General features: G+C 23.7%; 1 protein-coding gene across 2 annotated transcripts; it reads left to right on the top strand.

The window, feature by feature from the left end:
* Nucleotides 1-91: 91 nt before the first annotated feature.
* LOC129615483 (uncharacterized) lies at nt 92-7,944 on the top strand. 2 transcript variants are annotated; one of them, XM_055530728.1, is made up of 7 exons: nt 92-776; nt 4,679-4,804; nt 5,027-5,439; nt 5,585-5,787; nt 5,981-6,144; nt 6,300-6,441; nt 6,610-7,944. In XM_055530728.1, exons 1-7 carry the CDS (start codon nt 716-718, stop codon nt 6,659-6,661), a joined length of 1,161 nt encoding a protein of 386 aa, XP_055386703.1. In that variant the 5' UTR covers nt 92-715; the 3' UTR covers nt 6,662-7,944. The 2 variants fall into 2 exon arrangements, with proteins under 2 accessions (XP_055386703.1, XP_055386704.1); XM_055530729.1 differs by lacking the exon at nt 92-776 and adding an exon at nt 4,369-4,552.
* The last annotated feature ends 18,551 nt before the right edge of the window (nt 7,945-26,495 follow it).

Raw genomic sequence — 26,495 nt, 5'->3', positions numbered from 1 at the left:
GAAAAACACTGTAATTCCTTATAATACCGAAATGAAAATTCATAAATAAACCCAGTCGACTTTTATGATTTTTGTATATTATAAAATCAAAAAAAAAAAGAAACGAAAAGATTTTAATGAAAATTATGTTTTTGAGCGAATTAAATTAGTCTTAATGTCGCTGTCGGTCGGAGAATAATAACGTTATACGTGGAAAAAAAAGTGAAATTAATTTTTTTTGTCTTTTTGAACAAAATTTCCATTTTTTTTTTTGTGTTGAATTTCGGCATTTTGTTTACTGTATTGGACTGAGATTTTTAAAATTTGTTGCAGGGAAAAAAAAAAATTTTCACGTTTTTCTTTTTTCCCATTTAAAATCATATTTTTTCCCCACCTCACGTTACTATAAAATATTGGTTAGTTCTTGTTTGTTAAAATAAAAAAAAAATTTTGCGACAACAGAAAAAAAAATATAAAACATGCATCAAAAAATTTTAATATTTTATTATGAAAAATGCTAAAAATGAAAACAAATTTAAGAGAAAACGTGTAGCAGGCAGCCAAATTTTTAAGTATAATTGATTTTTTTTTCATTGGACAACGCTATATCGGTCACAGTTAAAGCAAAAACAAAATAAACAATAATCAAAAGTTATATAAAAAAAAAATTATAGCGATAATAAAAAGAAAATTTATTAGTGATAAAAAAGAAAATAAGCGAAAAAAATCGAGTTCAATGCCGAAAAATCTACCTAAAATGACTGAATTAAAGTGGAATTTTGAAAAAGGGCAACAAAGTAAGTTTTCATTAGAAATTAATAATAGTTTTATAAAAACTCAATGAAGACAATGCAAGGGAAGAATTTAAACAAAAAATTAATAAATTTCTATTTTGATTAAAATTCCTGCTTCTGGAATTGTCGTATAGCTGCATTAAAAAATTAGCAATAGAATAAAAACATGCAATTTAAAGAATTTTGTCCGATAAATCTATTTTCCAAAAACAGGGAAAAAAATTTTTTTAAATTTTCGATTTCGGAATTAAATTGGAATTTAAGCAAGAAAGCTGGTTAAATTGTAGCACAAACAGTAAAAGTTTTCCATTATTTTTAAAAATTTTGAGGAAATTAAAATATTATTAAAGATTGAATCAGGGACATATAAGAACCATCTTGGTAATATTGTAGCCCCTTCAAAGTCTAACAGTAATATTTAATTAGTGGAACTTTTAGTTACCTGTACAAGAGCAATAATTTTTGTTATCATTTCATTTATAACTATTTTAAATTTATTGCACGTATCAGTAAAACATTTTCAAAATTATTCGATTTTTATTAAATAGCTCTATGTTAAGTTTTAATTATTATCCTAGTGTGTATAACTTGTAATTTCCCGTATTCACGTGATTCAATCAAATTTCGGAATACACTGTAAGTCACATAATTTCATCTAAATTGTATTTTTATATATTTTTCGGCATTAAATTTACAAAGTTTATGTAACAACTATTGGGTGGCGATTTGAATAAGTTTAGTGTTGTATTTAGTATAGATACATATACACATATATATAAATATTGCAATGTAAAACATGTGTAGGTACTATATTTCATATTACCTATATTATTCATTGTTATTGAATATAAACATATTCAATAAGAATTTACATTATTCATTCTTATTATATGAACTGCAGGGCATTCATTTGTTATTTGCCATATCTTCGAATTTGTTCCAAATACAATATTAAAAATATAATAATTGTATAATTAAGAAATGCAATTTTTCTGAATAATTTTTATTAACAAAATTTTAAGAAAAATATTAAAATATCGCAAATTTCTATTTTTTAAATTTTCTGATATACAAAAACAAAAAATGTTGCAATCAATATTTTTAAATTGTACCCAGATTATACTAAAATTTCAATTTGGATTAAAAAGAATAATATAAACAAAAAGCAAAATTAAAAAAAAAAAACAAAACGTATTGAAAATAAATCTGAAAATTTGTCAAAATTCTAAAATTACCTCAGATGTTTCACATAATCATAGAACAAACTAAAAATATATTAATATAGATTCTATATGTATATATGTATATAAGTTGTGTGCACGCATGGTATAGTATCTATTTATTTTTGAAAATAAAAAATTATAAATTTGTGCATAAACCGTAAAATTATGGGAGAAGAGCAAAATAAAAAATAAAAATTTCTTAATTGAAAATTAAAATTTGAGCACCATTTTCAATTCTCATTTGGGAGATAATTAATGATCTTTGAAGGCAACTTTTATTTTTCGTTATTCTTGTCTTTTGACCAAATTAATTTTTTTTTTTTTGAAATAATGACATTTAAAAATAAATTTATCGACGAGAACACATACAAACTAATGCAAATTACAAAATATTCTAATGTACACGAAAGTATGACAGAGTCATCATAAACGCATTTGGTTCACTGACCCTAATTTTTTTGTAATTTTATTCAAAACATAAGTAGCTAGCTACACCGGGTCCATAGTATTAAATAATGGGACTAGGGTATAAAGTATTATAAATAAATTTCGATTTATTGGCAAATTATACCAAATTTTAATTAGAAATGCAAGTAAATGGGGAAATTCAAAAAGATTATTTGCAATATGCAATATTTTTGCATTTTGACATTATTCAATGTTAGTATTGGTATATTAAAGAGAACAATACAAATATGAAACTAAAGGCGTTTTCATTCTTTTTTATATCAAAGCAGATTTAGATCTGCCAAAACATAGATTCTTGTTCTTTTTTTACCTCAAAGCATTCAAGGTTGGAAATTTATATTCTTTAAGGTACAGTCAAAGCATGCTCAGATCGCGCTATACAGGCTTTAAAAAATATTTGGGTTTCACACAGCTCATATACTATTTTGAAATTTCAAATTTTAAAATGACGGAATAAGCTCTATCTTGTTTCGTTTTTAAAATCAAAGCTCTTATTCTAATAAAATTTTTTCATCTGATCAGAGGTCTGACAACTTCCCCATTCGTCAAATGACAATATTAAATTATTAGTTTTACATAAGAAGTGAACATTATACAAAAATCATGTGTTTACTGCCATGAAACTTTTGAAAGGTGCTTATTCTTTTTATCTCTTAAAATAAAAATAATCAAAAGTTTATAATACACTTTAAAGTCCATAGGCTATTTACATTGAAACTAATACTCTTATTATTTCGAATTGCAAAACATAAAATAAGGTTATGACAATTTTCAATGAATTCCGAAACATTTCACTTGTAATATTCCTCATAGCCTAAAAATGAGATCAATGGGACAGCATCAAAGTTTTTATTTTGGATTTTTATAATTGAATTACAACTAAATACGACTCTTTTACGATGTACTCAATATTTTTGTAATCACTAGAAAATAAGAAATAATGATGGCGCATAAATGTTGTAACCAGAAATTTTTAATTAATTAAGTATTCTAATTTTTTTGTTGTAAACACTACTCATATATACCCAAAAATTTTACTTTGCGTTTTGTCGCTTTTAATTTGATAAAAATAGATTAAGCCAATTAAAATTGGCCGATATTTTGACGTAGGTACGCATAACAAAATATTTTCTGAGTGCCAACAAATAGAAAAGTATGTAAATAAAAACAAAACCAAAAAAAAAAATCTTTAAAGCAAAATATTGTATTGAAAGTGCACTTTGCGGAATTTTTTTATCGTATTTTTGTCAACTTATTGAAATTTTATCAAAAAGTTCATTAGACGTTTACAATACAACCAGTTGAGTGGCAGTTTAAATTTTTTGATTCTAACTTAAAATAACTAGAAAAGAGGTAAGGGTTATTAAAATAAGCAATCTATGATTAAATATATGGGGACAACCAGGGCTTGTGCTTAATATTATTGCAAAACATCAGAATAATTCCAATGGGATTGTCGATCAGTTAGAGGGCTATTAATATTTAATATACCTACACACGCCAGATTGGCAATATAAAAATAAAAATTTTGAAAGTGAGGTAGAATGAATGCTGAAACTTTCAAGAAATAAGAATCACGCACTTGGCAAGTTTAAACGCAATTCTAAATTTCATTAAAAATAAACACTCAAATATTTCTATGTATTTTTACAACATCAAACAGTCTTAAAAGTCAAATTGGTGCCGACTAAAGTCCAGTGTCTCTTAGTCTGCCAATTTATGATCAATTTATACAAAAAAAACTACGAAATACTTTTATATTATTTTAAAGATTCATGACATTTTTCATGGTATTTTCTATTTATAATCAATATAAAAGTGTTCGAAGGCGACTGATAATTGATGTGAGTGAAACCAATGAGAATTTATTAGAAAAATTCGATATTCTTTGATTTAATTGTAAATTTTTGTTTAATCAACTAAATTTATTCGAATCGCTACGGTACAGCGGAAAAAATAATTTAAAAGAGGACACCGAATAATTTTCAGAAAATATTTTCCTTTTTTATATTTTTATTTATTGATATTTTCTTCCCTAAATGTTTGAAATCCGAAATCCAAAGGATCAGGATGTTTTTTTCACAACAAGTAATTTTGTTTTTATTTTAAAAATATTTTATTGTTTATTAAAAAATTTTTAATTTTCTAAATTTTAATTTTTTTCTTTTGTTTTATGTGTTAAATTGTTTTTGTTTATAATTTTATTTATTTTAGAATTATTAACTTATCCAGCGCCTCCGGATTCATTAAGAAGAAAATTAGAAGATATTTTTCGTTTAATGTTAATTGTATGGGCACGAGAAGGTCAAGCACTTAAAAGTGTAACTGGCAAAGAAAATGGTATTAAGTGATAAAATTAAAAAAAACAAAAAAAAACTTATTTTTGAAAATTTTTTTGTTTTTGTTTTTGTTTTTAAATGTTTTTCAATAATATTTTTTAATGGAAAAATTTTTTAAACATTTTAAGTTTTAAAATTTCATTATGAAAACGCATAAACTTTAATATTTTAATTTTATTTTTAAACTTAAATTTTTTTTTTTTCAAAATGTCGATAAATTTAGAAATTGATAAAACAGTTATAGTAAAATCAGATTCAGGAGAATTTGGATTTAGAATACATGGTTCAAAACCGGTTGTTGTTGCAGCTATTGAACCAGATACACCAGCTGAAAGTTCTGGTTTAGAAGTTGGTGATATCATAATATCAGTAAATGGTATACCAGTTTTAGATAAACATCATACTGAAGTTGTTAAAATAGCTCATGCTGGTTGTGAAACATTAGAATTAGAAGTTGCAAGAACAATTGGTGTATTAATGAATGAACAACAAGAATCAGCTAGTCCGGCTGTATATACAGGTTATTTATGGAGACAAAGTGGACAGGCGAAAGGTTCACCAAATGCAAAGAAATGGGTTCGAAGATGGTTTAGTTTAAGACCAGATCATTGTCTTTATTATTATAAAACTGATGCTGTAAGTAAAATTTAAATTCAAATTAAATACTTTTCATTCCATATGTTTAAGACATATCTAGATTTTTTTGAAAATTTTGCTTGATTTCAATTACTAAACTATTTTAAATTCGATTGCATTATTTCTAATTTTTAATAAATTATAGGATTCACAACCTGTAGGGGCGGTTATGTTAACAAACCATACTGTTGAACATGTTGATAATGCTGGTAAACAATTTTCATTTAAAATTGATTCTGGGGAAGGTATACCGATGTATTTAGCTGCTGATAATGAAGAAGCCGCAAATAGATGGGTAGCTATAATGAGTCATGCAGCAACACAAGCTGATCCATGGTTAGAATTAAGGTATCAATAGAAATGTTCTATATATAAAAAAAATATATATGACAAGCAGATAATGTTTTACATTACAAAAAAAAAAAAAGAATTATGCACCTTATTCCAAGTTATTGAAATTCAATTACTCTTCTTTTTTTCATAATATATAATATGTATATGTATATGTATATATCGTAATATAAATATATGCATTTTATAGTACTAGAAATATGAGATTACCACCAACCGGAATACCGAGACCAGATTGTTTTGGTTATTTAATGAAATTGGGTAGTAAATGGTGTGGATGGTCAAAACGTTATTGTGTTCTAAAAGATGCTTGCATATATTTCTATCAGGATGTTAATAGTAAAAATGCTTTTGGTTAGTATCTATAAAAGGATATTAAAATTTTATTTTAATAATTTTTCATAAAATGAAAATTGATTATCTAACATTTTAGTTTTCAAGTCATATATTAGTTGTTTTCCAAATATATTAATTGAATATTATTTAATTTTTGTCTTTTTACTATTCAGGAATGGCATGCCTTCAAGGATATAAAGTAGTTGCAATGTCATTGAATGCTGCTGGTAGAAAAAATGCATTTGAAGTTGTCCCACCGGAATCCAAACTAAGGCATTATTATTTTAGTACAGAAACAGAAATGGATAAGAAAAGGTAAGATTTTTGGAATTTAAACCTTGTTGTAATTTCAATTTAACAATTCCAATTCAACAAAGATTTAAAATATTAATCACTGTACTTCAACACTTCGTCGAAATACATACAATCCTATCTGAATCTTCCTATTATATTAAAATTTAATTTTTTTCTGTATAATTTTAGATGGATATCAGCTTTAGAATATTCAATTGACCGTTGGATTAAAGCTGGCTAACTAAAACCAAAAACTACACCGAAACCAATTAGAAAAATTAATTTAAGAAAAATTCGGGATTTTAAAGCGAAATCAACATGAATTTTGTGGGAAGATAAAATTTTAACAAAACAAAAAAAAAAACCAAAAAAAAAGGAAAATCCCTACATTTGAAGATAAAGTAATTTGAAGTGTAAAATACAACAACAAATTATCCTATTACATAATATTAAATAGATTTAAAAGAATAAATTACATAACATGATTTTTAGGGAATAAAATTGACCAAAAACCAAATTTTCAATGTTAATATAAAAACCATACTCACACATACTGGGAAAGTCAGTCAAATATTTAGTTATTTCGACCGAAATTCCAGTCATGTTCGAAATTTGAACAAAAATTTCTATTCGGTAAAAACAAAACTGAACGTTATGAAAAAGTTCTAAATCAAAATTTTTCTTCATTTCAAAAAAATTTATGAAATACGAAAATATTTGTTTTTTCAAAATATCGTCAAATTTTTTGAAAAATGTTTCCAATATTAAAATAAACTGTTATTTTAAATTTTATAATGAACATTTGAAGTATAATCATTTGTTTTCATTTAATTGAAAATGCTAGCAAAATTAAAATTTTATTTTGCTATAACAGTTAATTAATTTAGTTCAGTTTTACATAAAGTTACAATAATTTCGATTAGTAAATAAAGTAAAATTAAAAATTCCGTAACACTCAATTAAACAATATTATTATTTTTGCTTTCAAACTATAAAATCTTTATAATTAATTGTTTCCAAAAAAATTTATTTCAAAATTTTCAATATATTTTATAATAATCCCGATAATTTTATTCAGCGAAACTACCAAAATGTACAAAAAATACTTTAATGATTTAGTTCAGTTACAAGCCATCTACAGAAAATATTTGAAACTAATAAATAGCAAATTGTTGTAAAATTTTGAAATGAAACAAAAATCCGGGACACAAACCTTTTACCCATCATGAATAACTAAAGAAAAATATTTTTTGGTGAATATTATGAAAAAATTCTTTCTAACTTATTAACTTAAACGACGATAGTGAAAAATAAAATTATTTTTTTTTTTTTTTTTAATTTAATAAAAAAATTATCACGATTTATAATATTATACAATTGCCACTTTACGAATACGAAAAAAATTAATTTAAAGAATATTTAATGAATATTATTTCGCACATTGTGAAAAAAAATCTTTCTTTGAACTTATGCTTCCAATTTTAACTTTTTTTTTTGTTACAAAATTAACTGCTTTAAAATTCAATTCTTATTTTGTTTAATTCATTCTTAAATTACAATTATAACTGTATTTTATTAAAATTTCTCTGAAAACGAATGTTTAATTTTCATAATATTCGCTTTTTTTTATTGTTTTAAAAATTAATAAAAATATTTTAATTTTCCTTTTTTTTAATTAATTAAATTTTGAATACAAAAAATAAAGAACAAACGAAAAATAAATGCACAAAATATACAAGAACAAAATTTTAAATAAGAATAAAAAAAACTTCATTTTATATGGAAAAGAAAAACCAAAAAAAAAAAAATTTAGAAAATATTAATTAATAAGACTTTAAAAAAAAAATAGAAAAAAAGAAAATCATAAAATTAAAATTACACAAAATAAAAAAAATGAAATGTTTATTTTAAAAATTGTAAATTAAGTAGGAAATTAAAATGAAATTGGCTTTACTTATATAAAATTAATGAATAAATTGTAATTTGTAAATAAAGAACTTATTTTTTTTTTAATTAAAATTCTACTTTTTCTTAACCTACATAATCTAGCTAATTTTTTATTCTTTTCTTTATTATAAATAATTTTTTCATCCTAAAATTTTCTGTCAAAGACCAAAGATGTAGCACAACTATTGACAACACAACAGATCGATATTTATTTTTAAGTATATTGTAGCAAAAGATTTATGTGACGGCATTTATGTAAAATTTATATAAAATCTTTATATTTCCGAGTCAAATGCAACAATTCATAAAATTTGAATAATATCAAAAACTGTAAACAAAAATATCTATTGCGAATAGTTTTTTAATAGAAATGCGGCTGTTTAAAATTTGCTGCCGAGTAACGGAATTGTCAACAAAATTCCGGAGATACCGTTATTTGATTCCGAAGATAAAATTCCGAAGATGCCGTTGTTTTTGTTGATACTTCATTTTCTGAAATATCAACAAAAAAATTTTATGATGTGTTATGTTCAGAATTTATTTGATGTTGTCTCTCGACGTCTGCTAATATTTGTCAAATTGTGTATCTAAACTTTTTTCGATGAATATATGTTATTTCTGTTGTAAGTAGAAATTTTTAAATTAAGAAAATGAATTAACACAAAAAAAATTTTCTTATTAAAAGCAAGCAATAGAATTAGATAATACAATGCATCAAACTTTTGAAGTCTTCAAATTTAAAATAATGCAATGTTTAAAAAAAGGACTACATTGTGTCACAAATTAAATTCAAATCTAATTTTTTTTTTTCGATTTTGACAAAATTATTTATTTAATTTGGTGGTTCCAAAGAAACCCACTCTTAATTTTTTTAATTTTGCCTAGAATGTATACAAAATAAAAAATTTTTAAAATCTAAAAACCTTTTCTCTCAATAGACAGCATCATAAATCGCATTAATAAATTGGAAATTAAAATCTGTCATCTAAATAAAAAACGTCAGAATTAATAATCAAAATATTCTTTTTATTTATTATGAATTTCGCTTCTTTTGTTACTGTTGTCATGTCAAATTTTTGTTTTTAATTCATATTATTCTTAATTTGAAGCAATCTAATATTTTTGGAAATTATTAAAAATTATGCATTTATTTTAATATCGAAAACAAATATAAAACATTTAAAAGTCTTATGCAAAATATTTTAGATTTTATAGAAATAAATTTATTAATTTAAATTTATTTTTTAAGAAAATAAAAACAATATTGTAATTATGATGAAATTAAATAAATTAAAAAAAAAAATAAAATAATATTAAAATCGCTAAGAAAACTTAGCTTTATTAGAAATTTAAAATATAAAAATAGTGATTTGAAAAAAAAATTGATGTTTAAATTAAAATGACAAGAGAATAAAAAAAAAAACAAAAAACTTGATATTAGAAAATTTAATAGAAAATTCGAGTAGATGAAATTCTTAATTAGTGATTAAGTAGATATGAAAAAAAAACAAGAAAATTTCACAAAATCCTATATTTATTAATCAAAAAAAAAAGCAAAAAAGACCATTTAAATGTTACAAATTTTTAAATACACAATAATAAATGGAAATTTTGAATGTCAAATGGTAAAAAATTCAGTCACAATAATTTTAAAAAAAAAATAATTTTCATAATTTTTCAAAGGAAAAAAATCTTAAAACAAACTTCTTGCTCCAACATCCTTTTCTTATTTTTTGACAATTTCCCAAAAATTTTACATTAAAATGTTCAGTACATTTACCGTGAATAAATTTTTTAATTTTTATCGTTAATATTCATTGTTTAACCTTTATTTTGTTTATAATTCAATTTTTGCTAGATAAAATGCAAACAAATCCAAAACAAGCAGTTGTAAAGCAGATCAATGCATTTGCCGGCACCTAAAGATCCAATTTTTATTCAAATAACTTAGTTCTTAAGTGTATTTAAGGTTTTTTCTCTACAAGTTTATATTATTTTGTTATCACATAATATTGGTGCTCACACATGAATTCATACTGTAAAAGCATAAATCCTGTCCTATACAAAATAAAATATTCTTTATTTCTATAGCCCAGGAATGAAATATATATGCGTGTGTATGTAATTAGGAAATTAACGCATCAATATAATTGGACTTTTACTCTTTAAAAAAAATATATACATATATACAATGTAGAATTTTTCCGATCATCAAATCCATAATCATAGAATCTTAAGTTTTTGGAAAATAAAAATGTATAAAAGAAAAACAAACAAACATTTTTGGAAAAAAAAAACTACAATATGAAACAGAAATTAAACGAAAGTAACCCCATAAATAGTTAAATTTAGTAATATTATTAAATAAATTTATTATAGAGTTATATATGTATAGTTCTAGTTGTATAAAATAAATGATGTGAAATAAGAAACAAAAAAAAATTAGATGAAAGAAAATAATATTGTATAATTTAAATTGCAAAGTGTTTAAGAATATTTCAGTTAAACAAAAAAAAAACATTAAAAATAAAAAGTATAGTAGTTTTCATTTTTTTTTGTATAACAGTTTTCGTTTTGTATAACAGTTAATTTTTAAAAATTAAAAACAAATTATATTAAATAAAATAACGAAATTTAAATTAAATATTTTAATATTTGAAACAAACAAAACAAATTTAATTGGAAAGTTAAAATATAATTGATTGGGGCGGTTTGAATCGCTAAACAAAAACAGATTTAATAGCGTTTAACGCTATAAGTTAAAAACAGTATAGACTTGCCATATGTTTCAAAAATTAAAATTAACTAAAAAATAAAACCTGATAAACAAAGTGCTTTTAAAATTGAAAAAATTAATAAGTTAATAAAAATTAAAAAAAAAAAAATTATTAAAAAGAAAATATTAAAAAAAAAATATTTTAAAAAATTTTGAAATAATAAAAAAAAAACAAAATAGGACGAAGAAATTAATTAAACAAATAAAATTTTAATGGTTTCATTTTTTGGAATAATTTATTATTTTAGATTTTTATTACAAGAATACAAAAAGAAAACTTACAAACAAAAAAAAACAAATTAAATACAAAATTCTTCTAATTTTAGATAGCAGTTTTTCAAATCTATTTTCTTCTTCACATTATACTTTCCGAAAGTGTATAATAATTGAAATATTATAATTTTTTTTAATTTAAATTTAAATTTTATTAAAATAAAAGAATGCTTTCTTGTGGTATTTCATAAGGAAACTGTGACCTTTATTTTTTATTTCACTTTCTTACACAATATTAAAATTCGTGATTTTTAAGTGATAAAAGTGCTTTTTGTATGATGTGCGTCACTTTTTCCAAAAATATTAAAAATTTAACCACCATTTAAATAATTTTTTTTTTTTGAAATTTGACAAGGTTAGCCTAATTTTTAAATTTGTTTCTAAGGTATATTGAGTAAAAATAAAAATTTCAGTTGATGATAATTAGTAACTGTTTATATTAATAATACTAATTAATAATTACTAATTATTAAGTTACTAATATCTCTAATTAAAAATATTAAAATTTTAACTCTTAGGTGACTAAAAATGATGACTGAAGCGGTAAGATGCAGAATTAGACTATATAAGTTCTTCTTTTAGAATGATATACAAACTAGAAATTGTACAACGCATAATAAGAATTTACAAAAAGAAATTTTATAAAATGGAATTAGAATTTCCAAAATTTAATAATTATTGCAGAATGCAAATTCGAATTTTAATTAAAAGGATATTAAATTCCGGCATCGAAGTTCATTTTAGTTTTCGGGAAATATATGGATAACAAAAATTGTTTTACAAAAAAGCATCTATGAATTAATTTATAGAATCAAGTTTAGATTAACAAAAGTGTGATGCGAATAACACTATTATATAAATATTTTAATTCAACTCTGTAGAATGTAAAAAACCACGGATAAATCAAAATTTGCAGTTTAAAATTGTAGCTTATATACCCATATAAGATTTCTATAATTTTCATTTAAAAAACTTCATTCGCAACACACATTTCACTATGATTAAAACTATAACCAATTCCAATGAAAAACTAATGAAATTAAGTGTTTTTTTTTATAGTTTTTTTATGAAATACTACAATTGAAGAGAATCTAAAATAAATATTTTTAATAACATTTTGAATTCGAAATTCGAACACAAATTTTCCAAATTTTCACAATTAATTTTTTTATGTTTGTGCTACATACATATATACGAAAAATTAATTAAAATCATAATTATTTTCTAATTTGAATAATAAAATTTAAAAAAAAAAATTCAATAAAACAAAACCTGTTAAATAATTTAATTAAAAATTGAAAATCTCAAAATAAAAGTATAAAAAATTAAAACTGAACGATATATACATATATATAAATATAAACAAAATAACAGTACATAAAAAATACCGTTGTCCATTTACTAGCAAGATGTAAATATTTATATTTGAAGAACAAAGTAAACACTGTAGAATGCACTTTTCACATTGAATTCGATATTATTGTTACTTATATGAGGCTTGAAATTAATTACAGTTCAAATTAAATTAAAATAATCTGAATTATTTTTGTTATATCGGATTTAAATATAATATTCGTTTGCATATATCACTTTTAATCACAAACTAGTTGAACAAAATTCAAAATTTAAGATGTAATATTTTTATATGCAAATTAAAAATATAAAAAAAATTAATCCATCTCTCATTTTTTTGTTATCAAAACTAATTAAATTTTGAATTTAGAATTTTAATTCAGAATTATGAGCCTTCATTTTGTATTTTAGTTATTGCAATATAAGTGGGGTTTTGTATATAAAGAAGAGAATTCAATGTTTTGCTATTATATGAATACAGTATGTATGCAATATTTGATTCGTATTAAATTTAACACTGTAACCTACATACATAGTAAATAAATAGCTCAAAATTAAATGTATTTTAAATTAAAATAGAATACAAACGTGACATGTATTAAATATTTTGTAAATTGCCCAAAAAAGGAACAAAAACAAAAAAATAGAAATTAGTTAGACAAAAAAAAAAAATAAAATTCTTATTTTCGTTATTGTAACGTAAAACAAAAATTTATCATCAATAATTTAATATGAAATCTATTTAAAAAGAAAAAATTGTAAATAAAGTCAAACTTTGAAAAAAAAACTTAAAAAACTAAAAAATATTTGTAAACTTCTTTGATTGCACAGTTGATGTTGACAAAAAATAAATAAAATGTAACATAACCTATAAATGAAAAAGTTATAATTATTGCTAATTCTATAAATATTTTAGTTTTTCAAAATAAAATTTTATTTTTTACAATATAAATAGAAAATTAAATTTAACCAATATTTATGTATGTATTTAAAAAAATATTTAAAAATTATTTTAATTTTTTTGTCCTTGCTCTTTGTTTCCAAATTTTGTTGAAATTTAATTAAATTATTCACCGAACGAAATGAAAATGGGACTATTTATTTTGTTATTTGCTCAGCACTGCCAAATGCGATGTAAAATATTAAAAACAAAAATAAAAAAAAAAAAAACAAATGTTAAAACTTGTAAAATAAATAAAAAATATTAATTTGTCAAAAATATAACAGAAAATCTGATTTCTTCAAAAAATTTAAATATAAAGATGTTAACTTTTTCGTTTTAATTAAATATTTCAGAAATATTCGGATGTACCCGTCCTTATATAGGGTGTTTCGCATAAGGTGGCAAATAATTTCAGGAATGATTCTTTGATCAATTTCCAGGAAAAAATTGTATGGGTATGGTTCCGAAGTTATAAGCATTTATTTATATGCAGAAAAAGTCCGGTACCTTTTTTTTCAACAGGCTGTAGCTCGAAAACGAGTATATTTGCAACAATTTTTAATTAGAAATTGATCAAGAATCATTTCTGAAATAATTTGCCACGTTAAGCGAAACACTCTGTATATTTATATATTATGATCAATCTTTACATTTGCAATATTTTTCACAGCACAAGAAAATATTAACTAAATTTCAGAGTTAAACCCACATATGCGACACGGATGCTATAGAAATAAATAAATTTCGTACTATATTCCCGCTGTACAATACCAAAATAACCAAAATTTATATACGGATGTAATCGAATTTATTCTACTATATACCGAAATTATATTTGAAATTTCAATTTATATTTGGAATAGGAAAAAAACTGTTTCATATAAGTATCTTTGAATGGTAAGTGCAGGAAATCCTAAAATTCTTTATTTCTGCAAAATAATTATATTAATCGGTTTTATTACACCATAGGTGTAGTAAAAATTTTATGCAATATTCAAATATTATATACGAGTATACAAAATATTCATAATTTCTTATTATCAAAATTATTTTATATTATGATAACAAAAAATTGTAGGACGATATCAAAAATTTTTAATCAAATTATTAAGATTACCGAAAACAATCATGACATCATTATAATAAACCGTATACCCATATATAGTATTTTTCAATATTCAGTGCCATCTTCCGCAGTAGGAAATAATAAGCTGCTAGCGAGTTAAACAAGTACATATAAAAATATTAAGGTATACTATGTTAAAAAATAAATTAAGCTATTGAGAATAGTTATTTTGGAAACTATACACATAAATAAATTACGAAAAATTAAAGTTTTATTAAAATATGGTTTTAGAAGGCCATAAAATTTAATAAACTAATAGAAAATTAGCAAGGCAGAGAAACCTTTCTCTATTATCCGCTTTTTCTAGGTAGCATGGTCTTAAACTTTTCCTAATCAATTGCGTTATGGTTACAGTCATTTCTAAAGGTAAAATTTATCGTTTTCAAATTTTTGAACGCCTTTCCGCCATTCACAAATTTAAAAAAAAATTATTTTTTTTTTCGCTATAAAAAACACATACATGCATATGCATGTGTTTAATTAAGTATGCAATGTATGTAAATGTAATTATATATGTACCTGGATATTATTATATTAATCGCACGTCTCCTTAAATTTTTTCCAATTACTTTACTCTACAAAAAAAAAATTATTTTTTACCGTTATTCAAAGACTGTTAGTTAGGTGCGGACAAATAAACTAAAATATTTTTAATATGAACCAAAAAAAAAAAATTTTATTTTATCTTTTTTTTGTTTTTATAACATTTGTCAATATTTCGTGTCAACATTAGTAAATTAAAGGGTTAAAATTTTTATTTATGCAAAAAAAAATTTAACTGATCATTGAACCGTATTCCATACACTTTAAATTTAACGCATTATTAAGTTCCCTGTCCTTATTTGAACGTATTAAATCTCATTTTATAATAATTTTAGCATAGTATGAACAATTTTTACGTATCTTGTATATGGTATGAAGCATATAAGTTCCCTTAAAAGACTTACATTATAAAAAAAAAAAAACACATTTTTTTTTGATTTAGGTCTCCTCTCTAAAATAAATATCAAATTTCTTGGTCGCATGTGTTATTTAAGAATTCTAACAGGGTCTTTATTATATTTTTAACTTGGTTTGACCTGTTAATGTACGTAACAAAAATAAAAACAAAAAAAAAACTGACTATGGTACCTACACAATTTTGCGATCATAAGCATTTTTTTTTATCTTTTGCTTTTCTTTTGAACCATAATAAAAGAAAAATCTTAATTCTCTTTTTTTTTACCTTTATTTTTAAACTTTTTTTTTTAACAGACATAATGATGATGAAAGAAGAAATATTGTGCAAAGAAATAAATAAATAAAAGACAAAAATTGTAAGCAAAACTGACATCAGCTCAGTTGTGTGTGTGTCTGTGTATAAGAAAAGCAAAGATTAAAAAAATAAAACAAAAAAATTTGAAAGACATTAAAAAAAAACAAACAATACTCGATTTTCGTATTGCGCACGGCGAAAGGTGTTTGAATCCACCGACGCAACCAAAAAATTTGGTACAGTAGTCAGGTAGCAAAACCATTAACAATAATATAAAAAATCAAGATAAATTGCGCTATTTTTTTTTTTGAATACGTTTCCTTTCCATTTATGTCTTTTTTTCTCTGATTATGTATTTTGAAACAGAAAAGATTTTTGTTACCCTATCTAGAAAAATCATTATGGATTATTGATTTGAAAAAAAAAATAAGAAAAAATTAAAAACAAAAATAGGGATAATTTTTTTTTTTAAAGTAAAATCGGATTTTCTAAGAAAATCTTATGAGGTAATTTTTATTTTTATTAAAATTATTGAAATTTTTATGCTTAATTATTTTTGAAGAACAAAACAAAAAATTGACAGCGATTTTTAATTACCAATACGTAAAATATATTTGGTGGCACTCATGCAAAATATTTTAAATATTTTCTTCATTGTGTTATTTTATTACTCTAGTAAAGTAACGAAGTTTGTGTAATAATTGGGAAAAAGTTTCCTCATCAACATTTTTAATGGATAAATTTGTAAAAAATTTCTAAATGATAACTTTTAATTCAAGAAATACTAAAAAAAATTTTATAAATACATACACAAATAATAAAATTTTAAAATTGATAAGTACAATACGAAAAACACACCTCTATTGTTTGCATTTTCCACCATTTAACAATATTAACCCATGTAACCATTCTAATATAATAATTAATGTACCCACATGTATAAAAAATTTAATGTGATCAGCATATAATCGACAGCACTAAGTATTGTCTAGTTTAGCGATAGTATTACAGAAGGTTATGGAAATGCCTTCCTTTCAAACACTTCGTTCCAATTTTAAGGACAGTAGTAAGGTTTTTGTTAACCTACCTAGAATAATGTAAATTTTGGTCTTTAGTAGATTTTATTTCGTTTTGTGCAATCTGAATTTTCTGAAAATTTCACCAGTTTGTTACGGTAATATTGAATTTCAAGAAATTCCGTCGAATAGTTCCGTGGATATGATAAAAAAAATATAGAATTGGGTCTTAAATCAGTTGCAGAGCCCTAATATTCCCAAAAAATGTGCAAATAGTTTTAATAACCTGAAGCTTAATGTTGAAAATCAGCTAAATTAACGCAAAAATGTAAATTTGACCCGTAGTAAAAGTTCAATTACTGACACGTGATTTCTTCCAAACGTTAGGTAATTTCTTGTATTCTCAAAAGTAAATTATATATAAAATTTCTAGAAAATCTGTCGAATTTTTTCTTAAAAATTACTAAAAACGCAAAACTAGTCCACAAAAAGTTCTTCCTCCCGAGGCTACTTTTTATTCGTATATGTATATATACGAATAAAAAATAACAAAGCAGAAACTAAAAGTCTTTAGCAGAACTATTGAAAGTTCTTAGACGTCACAACGTTTTTGAAAATGTTTTGTCTTAATTATATAATTCAATTTTATTGCATACACTTAGGAGGAAAATATTAATAAAATAATTTTGAAAAATTATGTACTCATGTCAATTTTCAATCGGAAAATATTTTCTATTATCTTTCAAATTAATTGATAGTTAAGTTAACGTAATTGTAGAGAAGATATTTGAAATTTTGGCTAATAACTAAATATCTGGGCTAATAAATTTTTAATAATTTTAGTTGGGTTCAGTTAAGTTTCGGTGTTTACGAATTTAATTTTCTTTATTATTTGAGAACATTAAACAATTGACTGTTATTGTTAGTTGACTGTTAATTTTAAAATTGACTGTTATTGTTAGTTGTGAGACTATAAATGTAGGGGAGAAAGGGATACGCTCCATAGTACGCGGAGTGTCGATAAATTTTAGATAAAAACGCCGAAAATTTTCATTTTTAATATAGTCATACTAAAATTACAATTTCATATTTAATTTTGCTCTAATTTCTCAAAACATTTCTGTATTATATACATCATACCTAAATACATAATGATAACATTTTTTAATGGTTCGAATTAAAATTTTTTACCAATACTTTTCTTTGTTTTTCTTTAATTCATTTTAATTTCATACCTAAATCTACCTGTTTTATAGCTACATACATGTATATACAAGAGCAATAAAACAAAATTCAAAATCAGAAATGAATTATGATTCATCTTTGAACAGCTTCATTAAATCAATTACAATATTCAATTGATTCATTCATTATACTTGGGTATGTATGTATAACAATATAGAAGAAATTTTTAATATTCAGAAATATTTGGTATTTGTAACACATACAGCGTGTAATATGCGTTAAAATATAAAAGAAACTATTTTTAGTGAGGGAAAGATTAACTTTAAAAAAAGTTAAATAATATGAAAAAAATACGCAAAATAAATTCATACAGTAGAGTCACATTTTATGAACTAAAAGATGAAAAAGTAAGTGAAAGGGGTTCTAGACTTTCAAGGAGTAATTTGAGTGTTAATTCCCAAATAATATTACACTTATATTCATTACATATACATAAATATTTTTGTTTTAATTTTCACCCATTTAGGAACATAACGTATATTACATATTTTTAAATTTTATGTCAAAGTTTATATTGTGCTCATATAAAGGAGCGTTAGTTCATAATAGAGTAGTCAATACAAATAATTTTGTGTTCACATAACCAGGCCATGTACATAATGTACATGTTATTACAACCACGAGTCTACTGTATATCCAAAAAAAAAACAAAAAATTTGAACTAAATATGCTTCTTTATAATAGAGAAAATTTTTATGAAAAAAAAAAGAAAATGAAATAAAACTAGTACGGAACAAAAAAAAAAAACCGCACCATTCGATTCAATATCAATCATTATAATTTAATGGCGAACTACACAAATGCATACACACATATTTCTTATATACTAATAGATTGAAAATACGTAAAATTCCTTTATTCGCGTTTTCAATTAAGAAAAGGTTTTTATTATATTCGAGTTTTTAAAGAAGTTTTTGTGTCCATTGTAATCATTGTATTGTAACTATATTGTACTTGAAATAACTAGACAGCATTACATATTCATATATATGTATGTGCATAAACATAACCTTACCTTAGAATAAATTTATGTAAGGTGCTCGTTTGTCTTCTCTTCATTCTGTTTTAATGCCTTTTGTTCTTGTTTTGTTTTTTTTTTTTGTTTTTGAATTCTGTTCTAAGCTGTAAGTGTTTGATTTCATTGGAATGCGTTCATTAACTTTTTTATTTGTGTTGTTTTTTAAATTCCTTTCTGTGCTTTTATTTTGAAACACTTAAAGAAAAGTAACGCACCAACGCTTTCTGAGAATTCTCACCTTAAATCATAGATTTTTACTACTATTATGTGGGTATATATGTATTTAGATATATATAGATATTTGTGAAATTTAAATGAAATTTCGATATTGAATAATAAAAAAATATAATTAATGTCAAGAATAGAAAGAAGTTAGCAAACAATATAAACTATAGAGATTTTTATAATAATTGACGTTTTTGGTTTTATTTTGTGGTATTTCATTCATATCTATAATACACTCAATGTAGTTGTGTATGTGACGTTCTAAATAAAAAAAAATAATGTTTGATAAAGGTATTATAGGGTATAAAGTAAAAAGAAAGCTTAAACTATTTTATCACTGCACATAGTAAATCTAAAATTATACAATATTAATTGTTGGAAGATGCCTTCAAGGAAGGCAGCAAGTATATGCTAACTCAAGTACAAATTTTTTCTTTAAAACAACATTGTTCAATCAATTAAATTGAATTATAATAATTTTATATTTTAATGAAGGCCTATAGATTTTTTACAGAAACACGGATTTGTTTATTCCAAATTACTAATGAAAATATATAAAAAAATTTTGCGAAGGGACAGTAATTAAAGTTGTATGTGAATGGCTGATGAAGTGTACTTTATGCTATATAAGTTCGAAAAGAATATTTTAATCATGCCTTAGTGGCAATTATCTTACATTGGCTTAACAAGTTAAGATTAAAACATTCTCTGAAAGTGGATTCAAAGTGGAGTTCAATAACTTGTATGCGCTTAAATAATAAACTTATATAACGATTTGTGTGAAAATATAATTGATTTGTTGAATATTTTTTCCTTTTTTTTTTCATTTTATTTTCTCCTTTTTATTTTCTTTTTCTTATTTTTTTCTGAGGTTGATTGATATTTTGTGTATTAAAAGCCGCGAGAGTTCGTATACAAGAATAACATTATAATCATTGTTATTACCACAAACATCATTATAAATATCGTCATCATCAACACAATCATTATCATGATCATTGTCATTAAAAGAATTCTTCTCCTTTCGAATTGCTGAAAATAGTCACCTCTTATTATTTTTCATTATGATTATAAAATATATAGGTGAGCAAAAAGTTTTTGATTTCAGAATAACGAAGATTATAATAAAATATTTTTATTTTTTTTTGCTTTCCCGATACATTTGCTGGGGGATAAAATCTATTTTATAGTTTTACGGGAAAACTCTTGGTTTGTTCAAAAATAAAAATTTAGCAACTATATATTCATAAATTTTACGTTAAATTTTGCAAAAATCTATTCTATATCATGAAACTCTCTATAGAGTTATGCCATATTAGTCCCTCTTTTTCGTGAACTTCTGAAGTTAATTATAACCAATATCCTAAAGTTTACGTTTCCGTATGTTAAGAATTCCAGTTAGGAAAATTACGAAATGCCGTTTATCATTTCTCCCTTTTTTTCATTATCTGCCAAACTATAACTAAAATTGTATAGGAGTGTATAAGTAATTTTTTCTTTAAAATATTTCCAAAACTTGGTACATTTTGTTGATGTGATGATCCATAACGTTTCTTGCATATACATATATAGAATTTATTAGTTGGTTAGTTGGTCTACCATTTATTTTCGATTTTTGCTTTATTCTACAATATTTTCCTTCATTTTTATAATATTTAATATTAATGGAAAGGAATTTTTCATATTTCCCATTTACATTATGACCCGTCAGTATTACAATGATTTCCGTACCATATTTTTTTCTTAATTCATTGTCTTTTTATTGTTATTTTACTTACTTAAAGTATAAAATTAACTTATAGAATGTCATTAATGTTTGATGGTTTGAAATCTGAACTTCAATTTAAAGTTGAGGTTTTATTATTTTTGGTGTAATATTTATGTATATATATTATATTATTTGATAATATAATATATATACATAAATTGAGGATACTTTTTTACCTTGCCTCGGGGCTACTTTGCACGTGCGTTAAAAAAGTTGAATTTAAGATATCTGTATAATAAAATATAATTTTGAATATTTGTACGTATGGATGATAAAATATGTAAAATATTTTCAATTTTAATAGTAATAATGGAATAATATCGTCTGTATATTTATGAATGACTGATGAAGGAGAGGGAATTGAACTATAATGTAATTGTGGTGAATTCATAATTTGGTGTGAATCATAACAATATTTTTATCTTTGCAAAATTTTGCAACAAATTCCATTTTATTATATATATTTGCATAACGTGTTAGCACATGTGTAGTGAAAGCGGAATACAGTAGAAATTAACGTAACGTCAGTTTTTTCAAAAAATTGTACTTTTTGATTAGCATATCACAGAATGATCCTCGTCAAATTTCTAATTTACAGTTTTTATAAAATATTCTTGTGGAATAACTAGGAGGAAGGAAGAATTTGATTTTAGTAAATTGAAGAAAATTTGCTTAAAATGATTAGAAGATAGATACTAACAAAATGATATAGATATTCTTAACTTTCATGTACACATGCGTGCCTAATGCATTCATAGTGCACTGGTTGTACTGAATCCGCTGAGCTCGGATGCATTTATTGAACATTGAGGAATCTGGTTCGGATCCTTTCACATCATTTATTGTCCTTTATCAAAACAGTCTAAAAGAAATAGAATTGAATTTAAACCAATGTTTTGTAAAGAAGAACTTTCCCCTTGAACAAGTGAAAGTATTGCTTTTAAAAGTAATCTATTATATTACACTACTTCCATTCATATACCAAATATTACATAAATTTTAGATAAGGCGCAAAAAAAAATTTAAAGAGGCGTTAACTTAATGCCTCTTAATGTTATTTAAGAAAAATAATTATATTTTTAGATGGTATAGCATTTAAATTTGGAAAAGCCTGTTTCGGAAATATATGGTACACAAAATTAGAATATCACAAATTTCGTGAAGTGAACACTTTGGAGAAGATGGAGATGAAAAAAAATTTTCTTCTAACGAAATTTATTACTAATATCTAAAACCTGCATCTAAATTTCAGTATTTTCAACAATCCCAGGTCTCGTAGAAAAACGATATCAAAATTTGAAAAAAAAAAAACGTTTCTTAGATTCACCATATCATATGTTTCTCACCTCGCTTTAACTAAATGTGAAAAAAAATAATTTGGAAAGAATAAGAATATTTAATTTTATTTTAATTTAGTTTAACAATATTTCTCTGAATTTTTTAACTTTTTCTCGTCTTGCTTTTCTTTGAAATGCTATTTGATTAATAAATAAGAATTGAAATGATAGAATTTTATAAATATTTTAGGGAGTTTTTCCTCTAAGTCTAATATGTATGTGCATGTGTAAATTTTCTTCTTTACCAAATTGTAATTTAATATTAATGTACTTAAATTACGAATATGGTTATTTCCCATGTGTGTTTTATTCATCCAAACACATTTTATCCTATAGCCATTATGTTTGTACACCTTAGATTACATTTATTATTATATTTTTTATCCCACCATCTTTCTATCTCTCTTCAATTTTTTTAATGTGAATCTATAACATTTTTCGTATATATGTAAGATATTTCTTTCATGCAAATTTATCTTAATGCCGCTGTTGAGCTGCTGTTGCCGCTGACAAAAGCTACAGAAGTCAAATCGGTACATAAAATGAGCAAAAAAAAATAAAAAGAAATAAACTGAAATTACAGTGAAAATTGTTATGATTTTCTTCTTTTTATTATTTTTTCGAACTTTTATTATAAAAGGTACAAATAAAAATTCAAAAGAAAAAAATAAAAAACATTAAGATCCAACTTCCAGATCAAAGTTGTAAACATGGTTATGTGTTCGTAAGTTAAGGTATGCATGCTTTTAATTTTTACTAACATTTTCATAAAATATTGAATCTGTACAAGGTTACCAGATTGTTCTAAAAATGACAATATTACAACAGCAATTTTAAGTTTTTTTCTTAAAACAGAATTTAATTCCTAATTTTCCTTCAATTTATCATTAATTTTCTAAACTAGATTGCGTTTAAATTGAAAAGGTAAAATTCAGTTTAACTAGTAAGTAAAATCGTGAACGTGTGTATGTTAAAATATTTTTTTCAATTCTTACAGCTAAATCTGAAACTAACATGATATATCCAACAAATCTCATGACCAAAGAAAGTCAAAATTATCAAGATGTTCCCGAGTAATTAATTTTTCTATGATTTTCCTAATCATATTTTAAAATGGAGCTCTCCGATGTTATTAAAAAAGTGTAAAATTAATTTCATTAACTTATTTAAAATAATCAATTTAATTAATAATAAAATTAGGTCAAATCAGTGGTTTTGAAAGTAGCAATTTTCCCTTCAACCAGTGGCAATGCTGCTTTTAAAAATAATCTAGCTATATATTAAAATTACTTTCATTCATATACCAATATAATTTCAAAGATTGCGTACATTGAGGATGAAATAATCAAAGATTAATTACGTGAGTTAAAATAAATAAGTATATTTTTTGATGGCAAAAGTGTTAAAAATTAAAGCTTTTATTTGGTAATTTAACAAAACGTTTCCTTATTCCAATAAGTTTTCATTTTAGGTATAGAAATTTTCCAAGATCAAACATGAACACTGACTAAAATTTTAAATCATTTCCAGAAATAAAATATGCATATCCGACTATCTTTATTCATTTCGATCTCAATACTCAATATAAAACTTTTTAATTCTACGTGTGAAAAACAAGAAGAGCAATAAAACGAATAACAATAAAAAATTAAATTAAAGCAAAAAACCAGATCTCGTAGGAAAAACTTAAAGTAAACGAATATTCAAACAATTCATATACGTGAGGCTGAGCAACAAAAACAAAACAGGTAAATGGACTGTAGTTATATGTGTGTTAGTTAAGCTATTTTATTTTGTTGTTTTTGTAATTGCTATATTTTGTAGGAGATAAAGAAAATAAGAGTACACACAACCATAAAAAAATTAACTTTTTTTATTTTAATAATTTTGTTTCCAGAGAGAAATATTTTTGTTCTCCAAAGTAAGTTAAATCAAATTTACATAGTTATATCGTATTAAATGAATTAAGGAGATAAAAAATATTGAAGAAAATTGAGAAAACAAATGAAGTTTGAATATCGGAGACATATCCAAAAATTTATGGTAATCGAAACAGTTTCTGTCTATCGCTAAAATAGTATTAAAATTGTGTACACTTTTTTATTTATGGTTAAAAAATATAACAGTTAAACACAAATGTAGATTTTAATTAAATGTGTGCTAAAATTTCCTCATAAACAATATGGATAGCAATATTTCGCCTGAGTTAACACAAGTTTTACAATAAAGGAATCACAATTATTAAAAAAGTGAAAAAAATCAATTCAAAAATAATATAACAATATTATCAGAATAAAAGGTATTTGCCATAAACTTTTCGCTTTCGAAAACTAAAATTTTAAATAAAAAATATTAAAACAGGTTTCTACCTTAACGTTCGAAAATCGAAAGATTAAAATGAAAAATTTGCTATAGTAAAATATCTCTTTTAAACACGGTAAAATGAGAAAATAAATTCACTAACACTTCTTGAGTTAAATACTCTTTTCGTATTCTACTCTCTTACAGCCATAAGTATGTTTTATTGCCTAGTGCCTGTATAAATTTAAATATATATGTCCATAAACAGACATCAAATGGATTAGTAGTCAATACTCAGTTCAGTAGTATGTATATAGTATGTGCAAATCTACAAAGATCTTATGTTAGTTTGTGTGTATTTCTTGAACTTACAAAAATATTTTTTCTGACTCCGCTTTAATATATTGTAGAACAAAATAAAAATATCTGATGTGATCAGCACATAACCGACCGCAATGTGTATTATCTAGTTAAGTGCAAGTGTTACAGAATATTATAAAAATGTCTGTTAAACACTTCTTTCCAATTTTTAGGGCATTAGTAAGCTTATATTTAACATACCTAGAAAAATATAATTTGGCTCTTAGTAGAGTTTCGCTTTGTGCTACCTGAATTCACTGAAAGGCTCGCCAATTAGTTTCGGTAACGACCAGAACTCAAATATCAAATTTCAAGAAATTCCATTAATTCGTTCCGTAGATATAGTGAAAATGTAAAATTGGGCCGCAGATCAGTTTTCAAACCCTGATCTTTTCAAAAAATTTATATGTTCATTGTTTTAATACGAAGAATTTAAATATTAAATTTCAATGAAATCGGTTGGTTATTTCTCTTTATATACGCAAAAATATATATTTGGCCCGTAGTGAAAGTGCAGTTGCTGACGTCTGATAAGGAGGTTCGAAAATGTAAAACAGGCCCGCTACAAAGTGCAGTTCCCGAGGCGTGATATATACCAAAAGATGATCAACCCGTGCCATAGTGGAAATAAACTTACATATAAAATTTCATCAAAATCGGTTCAGCCGAACTTGAGATACACGCGTGCACACACAGACCGACAGTTTGCTAAAAATAGTTCATTTACACTTCCCTTCTATAGCGAAGTGCATTCCCACCGAAAACTCGATATGCAAAATTTGTTGCCATCACACAACCTACCTATTGTTTACACAATATGGTCGGTAAAAAAAGTGATAAGCCTCTTAAGTTTTTCAGATCAAAAAATTTTAAATTTCGACTAGCGTTGCCAAATACTTTTCAAACACATTTCAAATCAAAGCATAACAACGTTTTAAATATATAGCAACTCAAGCATTTATAACAATATTGCATATTAAAATTTATAATAAGATCAAGTTTTTTACCATAATTTTAATAAGCATATTAAAATTGTATTAAATAATTTGATGTAAATTGATGAAATACTGTATTGTTGGAAGCTTTATATTTTTAGGAAATGTTTTAGATTTTAATAGTTCAAGATAAAATT

The sequence above is a fragment of the Condylostylus longicornis genome, unplaced genomic scaffold (genome assembly GCF_029603195.1).
Source record: "Condylostylus longicornis isolate FDR11 unplaced genomic scaffold, ASM2960319v2 ptg000135l, whole genome shotgun sequence".
Lineage (NCBI taxonomy): Eukaryota > Metazoa > Arthropoda > Insecta > Diptera > Dolichopodidae > Condylostylus > Condylostylus longicornis.
This window is presented reverse-complemented; position numbering and strand designations above follow the sequence as displayed.

Excerpts from the sequence above, each read along its gene's own strand:
- LOC129615483 (XM_055530728.1), top strand. The coding sequence starts at position 716 with ATGCCGAAAAATCTACCTAAAATGACTGAATTAAAGTGGAATTTTGAA. Across the intron at positions 777-4,678 it reads TTTTGAAAAAGGGCAACAAA|AATTATTAACTTATCCAGCG; the intron begins GTAAGTTTTCAT and ends TATTTATTTTAG. Across the intron at positions 5,440-5,584 it reads ATTATTATAAAACTGATGCT|GATTCACAACCTGTAGGGGC; the intron begins GTAAGTAAAATT and ends AATAAATTATAG.